The 23402-nt window shown below is 45.4% G+C and overlaps 1 protein-coding gene across 4 annotated transcripts in view; it reads right to left on the bottom strand.

Moving 5' to 3' along the window:
- Positions 1-23402, bottom strand: part of arhgdig (Rho GDP dissociation inhibitor (GDI) gamma) — a 113440-nt gene that overhangs the window by 87098 nt on the left and 2940 nt on the right. The window contains exon 2 of one of the 4 annotated variants that reach the window (XM_070856717.1): positions 13352-13470. The exons of 1 other annotated variant lie outside the window; for it this stretch is intronic. Coding sequence is in view for 2 of the 3 variants with exons in the window: in XM_070856715.1 (XP_070712816.1) it covers positions 9502-9574 (73 nt within the window). In the remaining variant the exon portion in view is untranslated. Of the gene's footprint in view, positions 1-2788; positions 2819-9501; positions 9612-13351; positions 13471-23402 lie in introns of those variants that run through there. 2 more of the 4 variants (XM_070856715.1, XM_070856714.1) reach the window with 2 other exon arrangements.

Below are 23402 nucleotides of genomic sequence, written 5' to 3'. Positions count from 1 at the left end.
TTTCCTCTACAAATCAATCTAATAATGGAATGAACCTATCCAAAACCTAGATTTCATTTTTCGTGAAAATGATTTGACAGGCCAGGAATGTCTGTAGCTGGATTTTAACCCTACCCGTCCAGTGGAAACCAAGTTAAGCAGCTACTTTCTATCAGATGACTTACCTGACAATGTCCTGCCTGAAGCCTGCCATTTCAGATCTTTACCAGCATTTCAGGACAGGCGGCTAAGCCACCTGTTCAAATCCACTAGGGTCCTTCTTTAAATATGCAGATTGGGCTCCGATGATGGCCCAACTCCAATTTTAGCACCCCAATTGTAAACCAGGGAAGCCGCTGTGTTTTCCTGCCAGGTGAAGGCTTGTCAGAAGAGGTTTGGAAGCAGAAGAGGCCATTCAAGGTAAAAAAAAAAAAAATCCTTTTTCTTTCTGAGGCCAGGAGGATCAGGAGTGCTGCTCGCGAGGAGTAACGCCCGGGAGCATAGCGTCGGTGTGCAACGCCCCCGGTATCGACACGGAAGCAAAATTTGGTACGCGCTGCACCCGTAGCGCTCCGTAATGACACCGCCAGAGAAAGCTGGCTTGCAGAGCTGTCCCGGGGCACTAAGGGAAGGAATGACTGCATGAGGTAAGTGTGATTGTTTTGCAATTTACCTTTATTTGGGGGGAGTAATGTATAACAAATAGTTTGTGTGTTTTGTTCCGATTTTTTTTTCTGCAGGGAGGCCTCGCTCAGGGTGTTAGTAAGCCGACTCTTTAGCACGGGATATTCAGTTGTGCACCCAGCCTAGTGCCCGAGAAGTGTGGAAGGCTTCCCTTAACGCTCCACTCCACTGTCAGGGCACAACGACTGAATTTTGCCGTTTCCGTCGCCAAAAGATTTCCGTCGCTAAATTAAGCGACTGCCCGACATTCGCACCTTAGGAACCCTCCAACCAAATTTCTAGCCCTAGGAGCTGTAAGCAGGGCCAATGGTATTGGGGTGTTCTTTTTCTCCCATTGTCTCTGGGCAGGAAATACCCCTCGAGATTGCACTCTCAGACATCTGAACACTTCATTTTCCGGGACAGAAATTCTAGGCGTGAAATCACAGGGATGAGACCAATACAGATAAGTGTAATGCTCCCCCAGAGTTTACTCAGATTTCATTTCAGCTACAATTGTAAGAGCAGAGCAAAGCAGTTGCAATGAAGAATTGAATCCAGAGTGAAGCAAAGTGCATGTGAGGGGCCGGTCTCAAACAGCACCTGGAGTGTATGTCCAACACAATCACACTGGAAGTAAGCTGACCAACGGACACTGTAGACATCAGGTTCACATTTTAAACCTATCTGTAATTAATTTAAACATTTAGAGAAACGTAAATGCTGCTGCAGGGGGCGCTTTACCCAATGCACACATGAGCAGAGCTCTCTCTTTGGGAGGTTTTAGCCAGACAGTGTAAATAGGGTGCTCCAGTGCTGAAACCCAAACTGCAGCTACCGACTTGAAACAATCCAAATGTAGTCTCCCTCAGCCTCAACGTTAGTAAATGTGGAACGACAGCAATTTTGAGAGTGCTAGGTGAAAAAGGAAATGGTGCAGGATTTACATCCCGGGAATAATAATTTTAGCGAGTTAACTTGGAGATTGATTTTCCTGCAGACAGGAACATCCTTGAACTGATTTAGGTTCATCCTCAACGCCACTATACACGGTAACTGAAGAACTAACCATCCTCAAGCACTGAAAGCCTGTAGCTATGCATGTGATGGCTCTGCCTAAACTGCACCATATGTTAATCAGAGGAGACACTTTTTGGAGGGGCGTACAGCCATAATATAGTTGTTGCTGCATCATTTCCTTTGGTAGCTTACAACAAATATCAACACCTTTCAAACATAATTTTACATTATTCATGCACAAAAAAAAAAGAAAAAAATCAACACATTATTTTTGCTTTGCAGTTTCTGTTCAAGAAATACTTCTCATTGTTAAACTACTTTAGCACACGGTGGGGTTAAATGTTCCAGGGATTTCACCACCCACCCCCCAGGTAATGTGTATGCAATCTACAATAAGCTTGGTTCAGTATGGAGAAAACCAGCATAAAAGCATGATAAATGAATTTTCAGTAATTCAAAACCATCATTAGGTTTTCAAAAATGGCCTTTTGTATTAACTGAATTCTGGTCGGCTGAATAAGGATCTGAATGAATCAGAGTTCAAATTGCTCACAAAAAAATTAAAACAGACATAAAATTCAGTGGTGTTGTCTCAGATATATACACACACAGTTGGGAATGGAGTAATTTTGCTCAGACTCTAAGAAGAAAAAAATAAATTGGGATTAAGCAGAATTCTTGGACTGCCATGATAGCAGCCCATCTCACCACTGATACTGGTCATATTTACTGAGCCTTTCTCCAGTATTGAATACAGTAACAAATCTTATCTCAAATACTAGACATAGTGCTGAGACAAAAAGTTATTCCTCATCTGCAAGATACATATGGGTGTGGCTTACCAATGCTAATTTACACTTGCATATCTAGCGCATTACATCACAGAGTAACATTGATAGAACACATTTCTACACCACAAGCTCATTTAATAAACCGTATGATACGAAATGTAAAAAGAATCAGAATATTTTAAGACAGATACTGAGGAGAATTTGCTCAGTCAACAGTGAAGAGTGCAGGCTTGGTATTGCAGGAAATCCACTGTCTAGCTCTTCAAACAAAGGATGGGCTTTTGGATTTGAAATTTTAAAAGCAAAGAACAGCAATTGAAAAACTCTCATCTCACCTTTGTAGCATACTGTCAACCACATAAGTTCCAGGAGCTGGCTGCCAAACTCACACACATCCACGCCCAGCATGGTAATCTTTCTCCAAGCAGTGTGGATGCTGACTCACTCAAAAATCGAGCACAGTAAAAAAAAAACAACAACCAGAACAAAATATCCTTTTACACTGCACCCATAAAGTATATGAAGAGAAAAATATCAAAAAAAAGTCATCCTGGGAAAGAGAATTTCACATGCTACACACTGACTGCAATGAAACTGCAAGGAACTGTAATGTAAAAATCCTATTCGTCTGCAGACGCTATTGATCTCCTAGCTGCCCTAATGCTATGCTGCTCTCAACTCCCATCAGTCATTATCTCGCAGATGTCTATGATCTCATCTCCCTCCCACCACATGCAGCACACACTTGAATACAAACACAATGCTTCCCCATGTAGAGAGAATATGTAATGCTACCAATTCACCGACTGGTATTTCTAATCCTGAGGTTTGTATAATGCCGCTATGCTACCTGGGAAAATGCAATAATATATCTTTACCAATGCAGACAAATACAACTCCCCAGCAGTGTTAAAGGAGCAAGGCAATGGTGCACACAATAGACAATAAATCTCCTGTATTTAAACCGTGCTCCTCCATTTCCTGAAGGATACTCGGCACCAAACGTTCATCTTTCACGTAAAAAGTATATTTGAAATTGCGATTAGAATAATTTAGTAAAACTAAGGTTAACTTGCGCTTGTTTATGCCAAAGTAAATCCTTCCGAATATATTGGGAGCATTGTTTTAATTTCCTCAATTCCTCCCCTCCCCCATCACTGTGCATCACCTGTTCACACAACTGCACAAGATAAAAAAAAATAGATTTACTTTCCAAACCAGATGAAATGTTCACGCAGGAACATACAACTGTAAATATTTTGCTGCCTGAACCATTAAACCAAACCCCCTCTAAATGTGACAAATCTGCTGCATACGAAATGATATTTCGAAGTATATTCTGCATAATTTATAAGCTTAACCATAAACAAGGATGCAGAACATTTCAAATGAGCTTCTCGCAGCCATTGAGCATTGCATTATGTGCAGATCAATGATGATTTGTTTACATTACAATTACAAGTACCAGCAGATTTTTGTGTGTAATACTTCAGCAACAAGACTTAAGCAGTTACACACTAGACTCTGCTCCACAAGATTGAGAATGGCATGATTATAGCTATCAATCATTCAAGCTCGCCTGATTCAGTTTTCTTTTTAATCCGAGCTCTTTTAAGTCATAAGAGCCATAAGAAGGAGGATGTGGAGGCTGGGATTTCCATCTCACAGGAGAGACAAAATGACATCATCCTGCTTGAAATGTATTTCTTGTTGCTAATCAGAGGCAGACTGCTGGTAGTTATGGAGCAGTTTGTGATCAATTGGTCCTTCCAACTGAGGTGGTTCTGTGAAAGGAAAGGATTCACAGGTGCTATATTATGCACTACACACATCTCATTTAACACAACTGTACAGACCCGTAAACGTCCCCTTTTGTCCAACTCAACAACAGAGACCCAGGCCTCGATATTAACCCCGCACCCCCCCAGACGGGCAGGAGAGGGCCGAGGATGGAGGTTAAAGACTTAATGATGTGAAATGCGTCCCCAATGGCTCTTTTAGAGTGGTGATTATTGGGGTGACCGAGTGTCTGGCCATGGAGAGGCGGAGCACTTCATTAACATATTTAAATCGGGCAACACTGAAGCAAAACACTGCGGACACTGGAATCTGAAATAAAAACAGAAAATGCTGGAAATCTCAGTGGGTCGGGCAGCATCTGTGGAGAGAAAAACAGAGTTAATGTTTCGGGTCGACGACCCTTAAACAGAACAGGTGAATGTTCGAAAAGAACACATTCTTAAGAAGCACTGAAAGGGGGAGGGGAAGAAAGAACAAAAGGGAAGGTCTGTGATCGGCAATTGGGAGCTCGATTTAAAATTCACTGCTGTTGCACGGGTTTCGAGGGCTCAGGAAACCCGGCAGTGAAAAGGAGGCAAGGGCTGCGAGCTCAACAAGGCATGTGCCTCTTTCAGCACTCCTTGTGGGCCAGGAGGAACAGGAGTGCTCCCCCCCCCAGCCCCTCAAGGGAGCCTTTGGCTTCCGCATTGACCTCTAAAGGAAGCCTTTACACATCGTGGCCTCCTCCCCTCAGCCTCGTTTGTCGACCTCCCCCCAATCGCCAACCATCCCCTCCGTCCCTCCCACGATTGACAGGGACTGTCACCATGGATACCGGCTGCAGCCTCCTGTCGCTGGTGTTTCCCACCCGGCTGCCAGACAGGTTGTCACTTTGGCCAACAGCCAGGCGGGAAACCAAACAAAACCATTATAGTGAGGTCCTGCTGTTCCCGGCCGGGTTTCTTTGAAGTCTTTGGCCTTCCCCCGCGCCCTCAGTGTAAATATTACACAGCTTCCGCTCTTACATCTTGCCCCAGCCTCCAACCTCCCCCTAATCCCTTTCCCCCAGTCTGAGTCTCTTAACATTTCTAGCACAAGACCCCTGTTCTTCTGCAATTTCTCAATCATCTTCCCTTCCCCGCCCTCTTCAAGCTCATCTCATCGAGGAGACCTACCTGCTGCTCCCTACCTAGATTTCCTCTCTATTCAATTCCGGATCACTCAACTCCCCTTTCTGACCCACATGCTAGATAATATCTAGGGTTTCATTTCCTCAAGTACTGTCCCTCTGCCATTCAGAACTGGCATCATCGCTCCTTCCTCAATAAACACCCTTGAACCATCCATCCATCTCCAACTTCCCTTTCTTCTCTTAAGGTCACCGCCTCCCAACTCCATGCATGTCTCTTCCAAAATTCCCGGCTTAAATCCCTCCAATCTTGCTTATGCATTTCTTACAGCAGTGAAACCACTGAAGCTAAAGTTACAATCAACAAACCGTGACAGTGACCGTGGTGCACTATCCTTCCTCGTCCTCAACCTTTCTGCAAGGTTCAATATCATTGACCAAGCCATCCTCCACCAATGCCTCTCCTACGTGGCCGGTTTCTGTGAACACAGAAAGCATTGAATTCTGCTCATGTCAAGCTGTCCAAACTAATATGACAGGACATGATCAAGGGTCAACCTTCGATCAGTGGTAGCACTCATCTCTGAGGCAGAAAGCCGCGGCTTCAAGCTCCACCCCAGAGACTTGAGCACTTAATCTAGGCTGACACTTCAGTGCAGTATTGAGGGAGTGCTGCACTGTCAGAGGTGCTGTCTTTCAGGTGAGGCAATAAATTGAAGGCCTGCAACAGCTGGTGCGAGTAGCGCTGACAGCTCATTCATCATATGCAAATGAGGTGCCAGCCTGCAATTGGTTCCTGCCTCTCGCCCACATTATCAGGTCATGAAAGGCGCTATATAAATGCAAGTTCTTTGCATGCACTTTGCCTTGTGTGCCCCATGTGAATACCCAATGATTTATGTCAACAGGAAGGGATTCCCACTCCTTGACTGTCCAGCTTGTGTGCGACTATAGGCAGTGCATTATGCAGGTCTCTGCCTGGTTTCCTGGCAGCAGTCAAGATGTCTTTACCCTGTGCCACCCCTCAATAGCCCCTCTGTTCCACCTGGATCATTGGGCGACAGGCTGGCAGCTTAGAGCAAAGAGTATCCCCTGACCACTGGCTCATGACTCCGGTCAGGAACCCGGACTCAGACACTAAGTCACGCCTTGGCCAGAGCTCCCCTAGAGCAGACCATCAGCCTTCTGATGCAGAGGTTCCGCTGCCTGGACCACGCTGCAGTGCAGCCCTGATAGATACTCCAAGTTTGTTGTTGTTTGCTGTGCCCACCATAACCTTGCCCTGCATAGGGACCAACCCTTAGAGACATCTGGGGCGGGGGGAGAAAGAGAAGCAGGAAGATAAGAATGACCATGAAGAGCAAGGGACACCGATCCTACCAGCTGTGAGGCAATAATTCACCCAGCAGAGGTTCCCTTGAATCGCTCTTCCCCTCCCAAATGTACCATAATCTATTCCTCCCAAAAGTGTACACCTTCTTGAGTGTTGCACTCCGAGCACGAGGAATGTTAAGTTAAGAAAAAGCCAGAAACACCAAGGCGCTTCATCAGTCTTAATTTCATAATACCCAAACATTAACTGAGAACCAAAAATCACCCTGGTGCAAACTCTAGTGTTCTAGTGCTCCTATAAGGTACTTACAGTTTGGGTGATGGAAGGATTCTGAACTTTCACTGAGATGGCTGTGTTGGGTGACCGAGGTGTTCTAGGCATTCAGGGCCCGGTTGCAGGAGTGATGTGACAGAAAGCCAGAAGGTGTGTGTGGAACCAAGAGCCAAGATGGCAGCAGTCTGAGCTCTTATCAAAGCTGCCACCAGAAACTCTACCGCTGTGGGCACTCATGCAGTGTTCATGGAGCTGACTACTTGTTTAATGTATGCACCTGCGAGTATGCTCACAGGTTTGAGAGCTGTTGAAGCCTCCTCTGGGAAATCCCCTCCTGCCTTTCAGTTCTGCGCGGAGGGGTTTCCTGTGCGGGCTGCTCCTGCACACTCTCAAACTTGCCATCCTCATCTGCCGTCCGGACACGCCATGGCACAAAATCTTGCCGTCCGGAGGAGGCGGGGGTCCCCGATGGAGGGCACTCTACGCGGGAGTCCTCCCACTATTTATCGGGGACTTGGCCTGGAGGGTGGTGCACGGAGCAGTCCCGTGCAACAAATTTTAGCCGGTTCACGGGCTCCCAGGCCGTCTGCAATTTCTGGAAGAGTCCGTGTTCCACGTTTTTATTGAATGTACGAGGTTGCAGCCCCTGTTTCATTATTTAAAGGGGCTGCTCCTCAAATTCTGGCTGCACTTCAGTCCTACACTCTTGATCTTTGGGCACCCTGTGCGGAGGGGAGCGGGTAGGTCCGAGGGCCTCCTCGTAGGACTGCTCCTGGGCACGGCCAAGGGTGCCATCATCCGGTCCAGGCAGCGGGCGGTCGAGGGGGTCGTTCAGCCCGACTGTCTGCCTCTCTTCCACGGTTACATCCGGGCCAGGGTGTCCTTAGAGATGGAGCACGCGGTGTCCACTGGTACGCTCGCGGCCTTCCGCGAGAGGTGGGCACCGGAGGGACTGGGGTGCATTATTACCCCCGGCAACCAAATTTTTATTTGATTTTATATGTTTTAAAGTTTAATTTGTTTTAAATGCCGGTTTTAGTGTCCCCCTCCCCTTTTATAGGGGGCACTTGTAAAAATTATAATTTTAGTGCCCAAAAAAACCCCCCAAAAAATACCAAAAAGGGCCTTGAAAAATGTTTGGAGTGTCCCCCAGATCAGGGGGCACTTGAACTAATGTTTATTTTGTGTCCCCAAAAGAGTTGAGAGCTGTTGAAGCCTCCTCTGGGAAATCTCCTCCTGCCTTTCAGTTCTGCACTGAGGGGATTCCTGTACGGGCTGCTCTTGCACACTCTGCACTTTGCCATCTCATCTGCCGTCCGGACACGCCATGGTGCAATATCTTGCCATCTGGAGGCGGCGGTGGTCCCCAGTGGAGTGCTCTCTACGCGGGAGACCTCCCTTTATTTATTGGGGCTTGGCCTGGAAGGTGTTGCACTGAGCAGTCCCGTGCAATAACTTTTTAAGTCAGTTCACGGGCTCCCAGGCCGCCTGTAATTTCTGCGGTCTAGAGGAGTCCGCGTTCCATGTGTATGTTGAGTGTACGAGGTTGCAGCCCCTCTTCCAATATTTGAAGGGGTTCCTCCTCAAATTCTGGTTGCACTTCAGTCCCACACTCCTGATCTTTAGGCACCCTGTGCGGAGGGGAGCAGGCAGGTCGGAAGGCCTCCTCGTAGGACTGCTGCTGGGCACGGCCAAGGGGGCCATCACCCAGTCCAGATTGCGGGCAGTCGCTCAGCCTGACTGCCTGCCTCCCTTCCCTGGGTATATCCGAGCCAGGGTGTCCCTGGAGATGGAGCACGCGGTGTCCACCAGTACGCTCGCAGCCATCCGCGAGAGGTGGGCGCCGGATGGACTGGAGTGCATCACCACCCCCGGCAACCAAATTTTAATTTGATCTAAGTTTCCGTTAAAGTTTTATTTGGAAATTTGTGAGTTCTAATGCCAAAGGGGGGCACTTGATTTAAAGTTTCTACTTAAAATAGTTGTAGAGCTGTTGAATTGGGAGTGGCTTAGCCAGTCACATGATGTTCACAAGACTCAATAAAACCCCAGCCAGATGGATTCAGGGAATCCACGATGAGGCATTCGGTTGTGAGCCTGGTGGATGAACTGGTAATGTGTAATGTGATTGTTAAATCTTTTGCTGATAAACCAACTCATTCTTAAGAGCAATGTGTTGCTATGAATTCTTAAGCAAAGAACCCATGAAGCAAATACATTATAACTTGATCCATGGTTGACTGCATTGATTCGATGCCCTGTGTGACGATGCTGCACAAGTTGGAGCTGGACTCCTCCATGCTCTGTCACTGTGTGCAGGCTCACTGTCAGGAAGCCCAGTACACTTGGAATGCCCTACTGGGTAACCATCAGTCTTCTTCTGTAGGCTGGGTCCTCACCTGTGTTCTCTGCAGCAGGGCTAGGATGCAAGCGTTTCCACTTGCGAGCTGCTTCCTGGACTATCCTAACCCCAAGTCCTTGCTCCTGTTCACTGGTGCTGGGTGTATCTCCCAGTCTAGATCCCTCTAGCCTACCTTGTGAACAGGCAGGGTGCCAGTGTCTGAGCTGGTGCTGCAAGGGTAACGCCAAGTGACGCTTCATCTGCATACACGCTTCCCTCTTCTTCCTTTGCTCCCTCGTGAACCTGAAATGGAAGAAAAGGCCAAGGGTTAGTGGTGAGGCTAAATGAATGGCTGCTCAAAGCAGCTGCATTTTGTCATGCAGAGTGTGCAGGTTGAGACTGCAGTGTGAACAGAAAAAGAGGGCAAGATGTGCAGAAACCCTGCAGGACTTGTCCTTCAGCCTCGCCAGTCATCAGGGGTCTGACCGGACCCCTGCCTGCAATGTTGAGCGCCTCCTCCTTCAATGGAGACAGTACATGGAACTATGCTCTCCCTCCTCCTGTGCAGGTCTGCTCCCTTGTATTTTGTGGCATCTTCTCCTGCAAGAAAAAAGTATTGCATTAGTGAAGCCTAGCAAGATGTTTTGAGGATGTGCATGTCACGGTAGAATAGTGTGCCAGAGGGGTGGCGAATTATCATCATAATGATGAGGATAGTAGCAGGTGCAGAGAGTGGCAGGAACAGTAGAAGGAGGTGGGGTGGAGTGTAGGGAGAACCGGTGGATGTGGTGTATTTGGACTTTCAAAAGGCTTTTGACAAGGTCCCACACAAGAGATTGGTGTGCAAAATTAAAGCACATGGTATTGGGGGTAATGTACTGACGTGGATAGAGAACTGGTTGGCAGACAGGAAGCAGAGAGTCGGGATATACGGGTCCTTTTCAGGCAGTGACTAGTGGGGTGCCGCAGGGCTCAGTGCTGGTACCCCAGCTATTTACAATATGCATTAATGATTTGGATGAGGGAATTGAGAGTAATATCTCCAAGTTTGCAGATGACACTAAACTGGGTGGCGGTGTGAGCTGTGAGGAGGATGCTAAAAGGCTGCAGGGTGACTTGGACAAATGCATGGCAGATGCAGTATAATGTGGATAAATGTGAGGTTATCCACTTTGGGGGCAAAAACACAAAGGCAGAATATTATCTGAATGGCAGCAGATTAGGAAAAGGGGAGGTGCAACGAGATCTGGGTGTCATCGTACATCAGTCATTGAAAGTTGACATGCAGGTACAGCAGGCGGTGAAGAAGGCAAATGGTATTTTGACCTTCATAGCTAGGGGATTTGAATATAGGAGCAGGGAGATCTAACTGCAGTTGTACAGGGCCTTGGTGAGGCCTCACCTGGAATACTGTGTTCAGTTTTGGTCTCCATATCTGAGGAAAGATGTTCTTGCTATTGAGGGAGTGCAGCGAAGGTTCACCAGACTGATTCTCGGGATGGCAGGACTGACATATGAGGAGAGATTGGATCGACTGGGCCTGTATTCACTGGAGTTTAGAAGGATGAGAGGGGATCTCATAGAAACATATAAAATTCTGACGGGACTGGACAGGTTAGATGCAGGAAGAATGTTCCCGATGTTGGGGAAGTCCAGAACCAGGGGACATAATCTAAGGATAAGAGGTAAGCCATTTAGAACTGAGATGAGGAGAAACTTCTTCACTCAGAGTTGTTAATCTGTGGAATACCCTACCGCAGAGAGTTGTAGATGCCAGTTTATTGGATATATTCAAGAGGGAGTTAGATATGGCGTTTACGGCTAAAGGGATCAAGGGGTATGGAGACAAAGCAGGAAAGGGGTACTGAGGTGAATGATCAGCCATGATCTTATTGAATGGTGGTGCAGGCTCGCAGGGCCAAATGGCCTACTCCTGCAGCTATTTTCTATGTTTCTGTGTTACTGCTGTGATAGGAGGAGAGTGAAGGGAAATGGGGGAGAGAAGCTTTGAGAGTATTGGGGCTACAGGTGGTGCAGGGCTCAGCGGAGAGTAACAAAGTCAAGAGTTAGAAATCTTACCTTAGCAACTCTCGGTAGGTCAATAAACTTCTTCCTGCATTGCAGCCAATCGTGGCATTGACCTCCGCTGTCACTTTTGCCATGCCACTTGTCTGGAGACCCTTCGGTCCCTGGTGGGAAGAGAACCTCTCTCCTCCTGCTGACCCGCTGCACCAGGAACCTAATGTGGCATCAGAGACTCTGAGGCTCCTTGCAGCCCCAGCTGTTTCTGCCATTTTGACTGTTGTAAAGAGTTCCAGTTGCTTGCAGCCAAAGAGCACTTCCCTTTGAAGAGGTGTTAGGGAGGCCTGATTTTACCGTCTCCGATTCGGCAAGCTGGTAAGTAAGCAGTGCAAATAGTGATGGCAGCTCACCTGGTTCAACCAAAGCTGGCATGAGAATAAAAGTCGCTTGTACCTCTTCCCTGTGTGATCAGGAATGTGGAGCAATGGAGAAAAAAAAATGGGCCAAAATCAATTTCGCCCCCAATGCTCCTACAATTACTGTACATTAATCACGGAGGCCAATCCTTCTCCTTGTAACTTAGTGCGCACATTCCTTCTCTTAATCATTTAGATTAAACTGTTTATTCTAATCCCCTTGGTACAACTTATTACCCCACTATTCAGTATCACTCCACACACAAGTACACCAGCCAGACTACTTTCAACATGAACTCACCAACTGCTTCATGACTGAACCACAGTACAGCGAATCTTTGCAGTACAAGGTGGTCTAACAGTGCTGAATAACTCCAGTCCAAGCTGATAAATAGACCATCAAATGATAACCGATGTGTCAATGAACCTCAATATTCTGATTTTCCACAGATCAGCAATTCTTTAAGGTAAAGATAGCGGACAAGTTGTAAACAGTTACCCGTGAGTGCACTTCACTACAAAGTGGCCCTTGATCCCCCAAATGCCAAATTGCTGATCTTCACCGTGCCATCAGGAACAGAGGTTAGTAAACGCTCGCCACTTCCCACATGAAGGAGAGTAGGAACAATGGCTGGTCACAACTTCCAGCAGCCAGTTCTGCAATGGAACTGGCAGACTCATAGGAGCTAGTCATCTGCCCATGCTGTCAAGGCAGGTGTATAATGCAGAGGAACCTGAAAAGAGAAGTTTAAAGATAAGTGAAGTAACTCATTCAATGTTATGCCCCAAGGCTGTACTTATTCAACCATTTGTGTGTCAATGCAAGGTGCTTTTGGGTGGGAGTGAATGTAAAAGTGACAGTCTAACTCATGACTTTTCAGCACACTAAAGGCCTGGGGTGGGAAATGTGTGGGGTTTGTGCCACACGTTAACAGCACAAGATAGCGCTAAAATGCCATTGACAGCTGTAATGATAGATGATGCCGGTTCCAGCATCCCACGCCGTATTGGGGTGTCGTTTGCACTGCTCGATCGCCAGGGAGCTCGCCATCATGGAGATCGTGGCATCAGTGTGTGCACAACGCTCACTGGACATCTGATCACCCAACTTTGTTATAGCCACTTACCTTAACGGCAGTGCAGAACAACGACAGGAAGATCTGGCATCTACCAGCAGCAAGCAGGCTGCAGCAGCGATATTTAACGGCGCCATCCCCAATCAGCGGTACGAGACAGGGTTTTGCAGTTTCAGTGACTGCTTGCTACTTCCACTAAAGGTGCGGAGTGCACTGGCTGACACACAACGGCACGTTGCAGCAAGGCTCAGGAACCGAGGGAGAAAGTGCACAGGTTCTCAGTTCTGACACTGGTGATCCTAGTGGAGGAGGTCCAGAGGAGAAGTGATGTCTTATATCCACAGGGAGGAAGGACGTCACCTCGCCCTCCTGTCCTTCTCTCCTGCAGCTCTGGTGCTGCTCTGACTGGCCTCACGTCCTTCTCCCATTCCACGTCCAGATCAAGGGGGGCCCCTAGCAAGATGCCCAGGACCAAGCACTCCCTTTCTCCTGGTGACTCCTATAAAAGGTAGAGGAGCACAGCACTTACTCTTTTTAGTTGAAGTCCTCAGAGAATTTCTGTAATAAATCCAGCTCGAGTGTTGGTGAAGTCTTGACAAATTGTTCCAGAAAGTCTCCCGATGTGTTTCAGAGCTCCTCTTCACAGCTCTAGCAGCAAGTAAACATGCAATGGTGAGTGTCCCTTTATGTAGGACTTGAAATTCACATCAACACAGGGTTTACTCCTATATGGCTTGTCACTGTTAGGAGAGGGTGTTAGTTGAAGCACTAGCCGCCAAAATGCAGTGCAGCCTCTTTAATGAGCACTAGGCATGTTAACTGGCAATTCCCCACCCCCTATTATCATAGCCCTTCATAGCCAGGAAGGCCGTTTTTCAGGTCATCCCTTTCTCAGACTAACGTTAAAAAGTTCTAACTTCTCAAGTCTCTCTTCATAACTAACTCCGCTCTGGTTAACATCCTAATGAATCTATATTCCATTGCTTTTATATCCTCCCTATAATGGGGTGGCCAAAATTGTAGATAATATGCCAACTGCACCTTAACTACAAGTTCAATATTAACACCTTGCTGTTGTATTCTACGTATGTAGAGACAAAACCTCTGTTATGATGGAGTCAATAGCACACAGCAATTGAACTGTTCAAAGAGCATCATATTTATTTTTATGATTTTTAGAATGTGTACAATTTATCCTGAATCGTTTTTAAAGAGCAGACGAGAGTGCACGCATTAACATCTTGTAATGTGGCAACAAAGAAAAATATTGCATTAAGATGAAAGGCACGTAAACGATGGGCATGCTTCCCAGGTGACAGAATACATTTCAGCACCTCCAGATCTGATCAGAAAAGGACAAGATAAAAGTTCGATTTTCAGAGTACTGATCGATGTCCCACTGTGTCTCTCGCAAGATTAACCAAACCTACAGCTTTACACATGCTAATTAAATGCTTTCCAGGTGCTGCTTATTGCAGGGCCAGTGAGCAGAAGCAACTCTTCTTCAGCAGCATACACATTAAAATCAGACAATTCAAGCCTGCCATACTCCCAGAAACTTTGGAAAGCGATGGGACAACTTCCTGAAGCACGGCAATTTCAGCCTGCTGGATTTAACATGCAAACTGCTGCTGTTAACGGATTCCCTGAAGGACCCTGATCTCTCCAAAAATGTCTGTGCCAGCAGACAAGTGGTCACCAGCCGATAACGACCCCTACACTGGAGCCGTCTGATGAGACTTCATTGTGCCACCCTGTTACTTGTATATTCTGACAGCTCTCGGATCCGAGTCTGAATCAAGTACAGGTAAATAAAAAGGTCATTTCAGCACACGGACAGCAACGATTCAAGATGGTGGCCCACCACCTTCTCAAGGGCAACTAGGGATGGGCAATAAATGCCAGCGAGGCCCACTTGCCAGGGACAAAAAAAACATTTCTGTAAGATCCCAAAAATACACTTTGAGCAGCTTTCTCTACCTCTGGGGCAGAAAAGTTGCCTATAATATTTAAATCTACGGGAGTTTGGTGTGGAAATGCATGTCATTCTGATACAGATGAGAAACCCTTCAGCCCTTGGAACCAAGAAGCGGGAACATTCTTTCTGACGTACCATATAACTGACAAAATATCAAATGTTGATACGAAGTGAGGAAAGCAGAAAAACTTCCCACTGACAAAATTAGCCAACCGAACACTTACTATATTGTTACCATTTAACTTTACATAACCATTCGTGGTTTAGGTGCCATATACACTGACTTCATTTCCAAAGTAACAAGTTTTATTTATACCTCCTCCATTAACATCGTCATTTTACTTGTCTACCGCAGCATGTATAATTGTACATAGTCTATAGAAAGAAGGAAAAGATCTTGCATTTATATAGAGCCTTTTATGTCCATCCCAAAATGCTTCACAGCCAATGCAGTATTTATAATCACGGTCAAGATATAGACAAACACAGCAGCCCATGTGAGCAACAATAAAATCTCACAAACAGCGATGCGACAAATATCTGTTTTAGTGGGGTTGGTTGAGGAACAAATGGTGGCCAGGACATCAAGAGAACTCCCCTGTTCTTCTTCAAATACTGGCATGGGATCTTTTACATTCGGCTGAAAGGGCAGACAGGGCCTCCATTTAATGTCTCCCCCAAAAGTCAGCACCTCCTACAGTGCAGCATTCCTTCAGTACTGCATTGAAGTGTCAGCCTAGATGATGTGCTCAATCTCTGGAGTGGGGGGGGGGGGGGGGGGGTGAACCCATGATCTTCTGATTCAGAGGTGAGAGTGTTACCACTGAGCCAAAGCTGTCACAGTAGGGAGTGAGGCTCTAACAGCTACCCGTCATATACCTCGCCCAATTTTACTTTCCATCGAAGTCAGTAAACAGTGGAGAAAGCTTACCACACTGACATCAGGATAAGGCAAGACAGACAACACATTCCCTGGCCATTTCCCTTTCACATCCTAATCAACCTTTTACTCAAAAAATTGTGTGTTAATGATGACAAAAAGAAATTGGGAAATTAATTTTAAACTATGACCATTTGTTCTTGAATTTTTTATTAGACAACAAAAACACATCTGTATCTACACACTCCAAACTTCAATATGTCTATCAAATCACGCTTTTTGAGAGAATAATCCTCGTATAGCATCCTCGTATAGCTGAATACTGATCATAGCTCTATTCCCTTAGTTCTGGAATGAATCCCCATATGCCATACTTCCAACCATTTCAATTGGGTATCGATTAGAACCAGAAAATTATCACTGCCCCTCTCGCAAAAATCAATATGTATTCTTTGGAATGTTCTCATTGGCCAAATCCATGTTTGCAGCGGCATTTTAGCTGACATGGCCCTGAAGTCTTGACAGATAGAATTATTTGTAAGTAAGTGTACCAAGTCGTTATCCAACCCAGGCCAATTAACAAAACTTCAGGCCACACTTCCATGCCCCCGATGCCAGTATGCTCATCGTGAAGTTCGATCAAGACTTTTGCCCGTAGTGCACGGGGAATGACTGTTCTAAGACCCCATTTTAGATTTCCTTGCTCACATGATAATTCGTGCTGACGATGGATAAGTGGGCTGTATCTCATTCAAATGCTTCTGATCTTCAGACCACCCTTGCAGGGTGAGCTCATAGGCCCCCTGTAATGTGGCATCTATTTGTGTGTGCTTTACAATAACAGAGGTGGTGACTGGAAAGTATTCATTAATGACATCTAGAGAAAAGATTAACTGTTTGCGGCCAATTTCAGAATCTCCATGGGGCAATCTTGAAAGGGCATCTGTCATTGCATTCTGCTTCGACGTACAATACTCAATTCTGTAAATCGTACTGAGACAATAAAATAGCCCATCTTTGCATCCTGGGAACCACCATAGGATGGAATTGCTGCCTTTGGGCCCAAGATAGCTAGCAACGGTTTGTGCTCAGTTACTAGCGTGAATTAGCATCCCAAAAGAAACTGGTGAAATCAAATATAATATCCAAAGCCTTTTTCTCAATCTGGGCATAATTTTGTTCGCTTTTGTTGAGCATACGCAATGTAAAGGCAACCATTTTTTCCTGCCCATCATTCATAACATGGCTGATCACTGCTCCCACGCTGTGAACTGCCACTACTGCCGGTAATGCGTGAAATGCCTTAAATTTTTTTTGCCATCCCCATGGAAATGGCTATCTTGCAAGTTTTCTCAATAGAGAGATCATCCATACCTAACAATTTTGACTGGATGCGTTCATCTGTTAGTCCACATACAAATTTATCTCAAAGAGCCCTGTCTGGGAATCTTCCAAAACTGCAATGTAGAGATAATTTTCTTCTGGCAATAATGTATTCACTGATAGTTTCATCAGGCCTTTGGTTTCTCATTGCGAACTTATACTCAAAAAGGAGTTAGATGAAGTCCTTACTACTAGGGGGATCAAGGGGTATGGCGAGAAAGCAGGAATGGGGTACTGAAGTTGCATGTTCAGCCATGAACTCATTGAATGGCGGTGCAGGCTAGAAGGGCCGAATTGCCTACTCCTGCACCTATTTTCTATGTTTCTATGTTTCTATAGCTCTCTGCTATTTCTAAAGGCTGTGGATTAAAATGATGCATCAAAATTTGAAGTATGTCGGAGAATAAAACATCCTTAACCTTTCTTGGGGTTAACAGATTCACTCAGATATTATAATTTTCTGCTCCAATCATCAGTGACAAATTAGCTTTCATCTTCTCCAAAACTGCTCGATTCCTTAATTGAGAATCTGCCACACCTGCTGAGACTTCGTTGATGTCATTAGCTTTAAAAAACATTTGAAATCTTTCACTGTAGAATCTAAACGACCCTTTATTCTTGTCAAAAGCTCCCAAATTACTGACATAACTTGTTGTCACATCCCTGTTGCCTTCTTAGCTTAATAGACGTTATTCACTCAGTAATTTTGAATTGTTTCCAATGACTCTAAATGGCTTTCCACAAGCGCTTTCTATCAGTTCAACACTGTCAATACTCACAACAAAAAACTAATAGTGCCAAACTCTCATTCGGGAACCACACTGCCAGTGTATCTTCTCACTGTGCTCCACCAACATGTCTCCATGCAGAGAATCCCATTCTCATCACCCTCTGTAGTGTATCTGCTTCATGGGTTCTTTGCTTAAAAATTCACAGCTACACATTTGCTGTAAAGAACTAACTGGGTTATTAGCAACAGTTTATCAAACTAGACCCTACCAGTTCATCCACCAGGTTCACAATTGCACAGCTCACTGTGAAGAACCTGGACTTAATTAACTGGGGCTTTATTGAGTCTTGTGAACATCACGTGACTGGCTAAGCCACTCACAGTGCAACAGCTCCACAAACCTGTGAGCATGGTCATAAGTGCATACATTACAGTCAGTAACAAAGGTAAGGTAAGGTGTGGGACAAATGTTGAAAGGTGGTGTTCACTGGTACCACAAGCGGATGATTTGATCCCAGATATCCCAGTCAGAAAGGAGCTGTCTGAGTTGCCACCTTCCTTCTGCGTCCTCCTCTCTCTCTGAGTAGTTTGTCCCCTTTGCTGCCCCTGCTTTATCTCCACGTGATGCTGCAGCACAAGGGGAACTGTAACGAGAGACCCCAGGACTGGGAGCAAGTGGTGTTCTCAGAGGCTTTCCTTTAACAGCCAAAGCCTTGGAAAAGTCCAGCAGCACTCCCTGCACACTTTAACAACATTTTAAATGCGTTGCACCAAGCCACTACTCCAGTAAAATGTAAAAAAAAAAAGTCCAAAAGCAAAAACCTAAACTTATCTGAAAGTTGCGTGTGGATTTAGAATGCAGTGCCTGAAAGGGCGGTGGATACAGATTCTATAGTAGATTTCAAAAGGTGATTTGGATAAATACTTTGAAGGAGAAAAAAATTGCAGGGTTAAGGGAATAGAGTGGGGGAGTGGGACTAACTGGACTGCTCTTTGAAAGAGATGGCAGACTCAGTGGATAAATTGACTTCTCGGCTGTGTTATTCTATGATTCTAGGATTCCCACAGTACTACACTGTAGTATCAGCCTATGATAGCCCTGAAATTCCAGCCTCCCCGGAATACGTATGGACCCACGATGCGCATGCGCCGAAAATGAGCTTTTCAGATCTGTCAAGTTCTGGCGTGACAGATCGCATGCATCTCGGCATCCAGGACATTCGCATGGGCAAGATTGCGGTATTTGCCCATCTCTTGCCCACCGAATGTCCTTAAAACTCTTGCGCCTGCGCGTAAGAGTTTTAAAACATATAAAAGTCAAATTTAAAAACACATTTTTCTGTTAAAAACCCTGCCCACTAAGGGAAATTGATTTTAAACCCTAATTACAAAACTTTGTTAGAAAAAATATATATTTTTCCGATTTTTAAGACGTTGGCCCAAAAATCCCGGTTTCTCTTTCCCGCGGGCGTTCGACTGGATTCTAGAAAAAAGAAACGCACTTACCTGAAGCTGCTGCGCCCACGCGAGATCCCGGTCCGGAGGCCTCTCCTGACTGCCGTTGCAGCGCGTGCACGTTGGGACGTGCGCAGGATTGGAGTTGGAGTCACATGGCTCTGGGCAGCCAATCAGGTTATATTCTCATTCATAATAATGGGAACTCCGTAAGTTGAAATTCCCATTATTATGAATGAGAAACAGCCCCCAAAACACACATAACCAGTAATAAAAGATAGAAAAAATGCACAACATATTTTTATTAATTTAAATTAAAAGTTATTTATGTATTTAAAAAAATATATACTTTTCCGATTTAAAAAAAAAAGTTTTTTTAATTATGGTTTAAAATAAACTTACAGTAGTGGGGAGAGTTTTTAACAATAATATGTGTTTTTAAAATTTTATTTTACAATGTTTTTGTGTGTTTCAGGCGCAAGAGTTTTGAGGACATTTGCTGGACAAGATATGGGTAAATCCCGCAATATTGCCCATGCAAATGTCCTCACTCCCGAGATACGGATGATCTGTCAAGCTCCAGTTTGACAGATCGGAAAAGCCTGTTTTCAGCACATGCGCATTGTGCTTCCCGTTGCCTTCCCGGGTCAGTACACATCCATATGGACCCAGGAAGGCCGGAATTTCAGGGCCATCATGTGCTCGTCATTGGGGTGAGGCTTGAACCCACGATCTTCTGATTCAGTGCTGCGAGAGGTGCTACTAACCCAAGAGTGTCACCTGGGTAGTCTCCAACTTAAGTATTACTTTGGGTCTTTCAAATGTTAGAAAGCGACAAAAACCTACATTTATATAGCGCCTTTAATGTTGGAAAACATCCCAAGGTGCTTCACAGAAGCATAATCAGAAGTCAGGGAAGATATTAGGAGGGCTGATTAAAAGCTTGGTTCAAGAAGTAGGTATTAAGGAGGTTCTTAAAGGAAGAGAGATAGGTGGAGATATAGAAAGGATTAGGGAGGATATGTCAGAGTATTGGGCTTGGACATCTGAAGACACGACCACCAATGGATGGGGTGAAGGGAGTGGAATATGTGTAAGAGGCATATGGGTAGTAGTTTTGGATGAACTCAAGTTTATCCAGAGTGGAGAATATTGTAATAGTCAAGTCTGCAAGTGACAAATGCATGGATGAGGATTTCAGCAGCAGAAGGGCTGAGGCAGGGACGGAGACGGGCGAAGACATGTGGAAGTAGGCAATCTGAGTGATGGCAAGGATTTGGGGTTGGAAGTTCAGCTTGGTATCACATAGGACGGCATTGTGGCAAACAATCTGGTTCAACATTAAATAGTAGCTGGGAAAAGTGATGGGATCACTGGCGTACCGTGTACTGTATATGTAAAGAGAGAAAAACATTAGCTGATCCTTCTCTATATTGACTGCTGGTTTAGGTCAAGGTAGCAGTGGGTGAATGTAAATAGGTGATCCACAAGGGCCAATAGAAAATCTAGCTTCAGCCAACAATCAGTAAAGGAATAAAGGAAGTACCCTGTATAAGATATTGGTGGCTGGTCCAACTAGGATGAGCTTGCAGTTAGGTAGCAGGTTTCACAACAGTATGAGAGCAATATGAAGGGAAAGCATCCGGCTGTGCTTCCTGATTGAAGCACACACTGCTTGGGGAAGACGCAGTTCAGTAATGCATACTTAAGTACATTTTGAGTTCTGCTCATCAGTGAACAAAACTGATGAAATGTGATAATATTAGAAGAGAGCCAATGGGACAATTGGTACTTGTCCATGAGACCCTGTCCTGCTCTCTCGACCCTATTCCTACTAAACTGCTGATCACCCAACTTCTCTTCCTGGCCCCCGCGCTAACTGACATTGTAAACGTTTCTCTCTCTCTTCAGGTACTGTATCACTTGGTTTTAAAATGTCCGTCATCATCCCCCTTCTCAAAATAAAGCATCCTTGATACCTCTATCCTTGCAAACTACCACCCCATCCCCAACCTCCCTTTCCTCCCCAAAGTCCTTGAATGCGGTGTCATCGCCCAAATGCGACTCTGTCCTTGAATCTCTCCAATCAGGTTTCTGCCCATCACGGCAATAAAACAGCCCTAATCAAAGTCCCAAATGATATTCCTCCTTCTCTCTTGCAGAGCTGGCATGGGCTCGATGGGCCAAAAGGCCACCTTCTGGGCTGTAACCGTTCTATGATTCTCAACCTCTTTGCAACTTTTGACACGAGCAACCACACCCTATGTCTCCAACACCTCTTCTCCATTCTCCAGCTGAGTGGGGATGCCCTTGCTCAGTCTCACTCTTTCCCAACCAATCATAGCCAGAGAATCTCCAGCAATACCTTCTCTTCCTGCCTCCACACTGTTACCTCTGGAGTTCCCCAAGGATTTATCATTGGTACCCTCCTATTCCTTAGGCACACGCTGCTCCTTGGCAATATTAGTCAAAGATAAGACACCAGATTCCACATATATCCTGATGACAGCCAACTCAACCTTTCTACCACCTCTCGACCCCTCCACTGCCTCTATGTTGTCAATCCGCTTATTTGACATTTAGTCCTTGATAAGCCGCAATTTCTATCAGTTAAGCATTGGGATGGCAAAATCCATTGGGCTAGAAATTGTGTAGTGCCCTGTTTGGGATGATTACTTTTGTACTCTATCGCCCAGCAAAAACTCTATGCTGCTCCCAGGATAATAAGCTTTAGCGTTCCAAGAGGGAAGTGGAGTGCTAAATAAAGCTCTATTACTTTACTAAGATTGCTAAAGTGAGTGAGAGGGATAGTAGTGGCACAGCACTGAACAATGCCCTTAAAAGGGAAGGGCCAATGATTGATTGAACCTATCTACATGCTGTTTCTGTGGGGCCACGGGACCTGCACTATGCGCATAAAGACCCCAAGCACTCAGAGTGAAGGGCCGAGCAATCATAGAAATATAGAAACATAGAAAAGAGTATGCCATTCGGCCCTTCGAGTCTGCACCACCATTCAATAAGATCATGGCTGATCATGCATCTCAGTACCCCTTTCCTGCTTTCTCTCCATACCCCTTGATCCCTTTAGCCATAACGGCCATATCTAACTCCCTCTTGAATATATCCAATAAACTGGCATCAACAACTCTCTGCGGTAGGGAATTCCACAGGTTAACAACTCTCTGAATGAAGAAGTTTCTCCTCATCTCAGTTCTAAATAGCTTACCCCTTATCCTTAGACTGTGTCCCCTGGTTCTGGACTTCCCCAACATCGGGAACATTCTTCCAGCATCTAACCTGTCCAGTCCCGTCAGAATTTTATATTTTTCGATGAGATCCCCTCTCATCCTTCTAAATTCCAGTGAATACAGGCCCAGTCGATCCAGTCTCTCCTCATAGGTCAGTCCTGCCATCCCGGGAATCAGTCTGGTGAATCTTCGCTGCACTCCCTCAATAGCAAGAACATCCTTCCTCAGATTAGGAAACCAAAACTGAACTCAATATTCCAGGTGAGGCCTCACCACTGCAGTAAGACCTCCCTGCACCTATACTCAAATCCCATAACTATGAAGGCCAACATACCATTTGCCTTCTTCACTGCCTGCTGTACTTGCATGCAAACTTTCAATGACTGATGTACCATGAAACCCAGGTCTCGTTGCACCTCCCTTTTTCCTAATCTGCCGCCATTCAGATAATATTCTGCCTTCGTGTTTTTGCCACCAAAGCAGATAACCTCACATTTATCCACATTATACTGCATCTGCCATGCATTTGCCCACTCACCTAACCTTCCAAGTCACCTTGTAGCCTCTTAGCGTCCTCCTCACAGCTCACACCGCCACCCAGTTTAGTGTCATCTGCAAACGTGGAGATATTACACTCAATTCCTTCATCTAAATCATTAATGTATGTTGTAAATAGCTGGAGTCCCAGCACTAGTCACTGCCTGTCATTCTGATTTATCCCGACTCTCTGCTGCCTGCCTGCCAATCAGTTCTCTATCCACATCAGTATATTACCCATGTGCTTTAATTTTGCATACCAATCTCTTGTGTGGGACCTTGTCAAAAGTCTTTTGAAAGTCCAAATACACCACTCTACTAGTTACATCCTCAAAAAATTCTAGATTTGTCAAGCATGATTTCCCT

Source organism: Pristiophorus japonicus, chromosome 15, assembly GCF_044704955.1.
Source record: "Pristiophorus japonicus isolate sPriJap1 chromosome 15, sPriJap1.hap1, whole genome shotgun sequence".
Taxonomy (NCBI): Eukaryota; Metazoa; Chordata; class Chondrichthyes; family Pristiophoridae; genus Pristiophorus; species Pristiophorus japonicus.
This window is presented reverse-complemented; position numbering and strand designations above follow the sequence as displayed.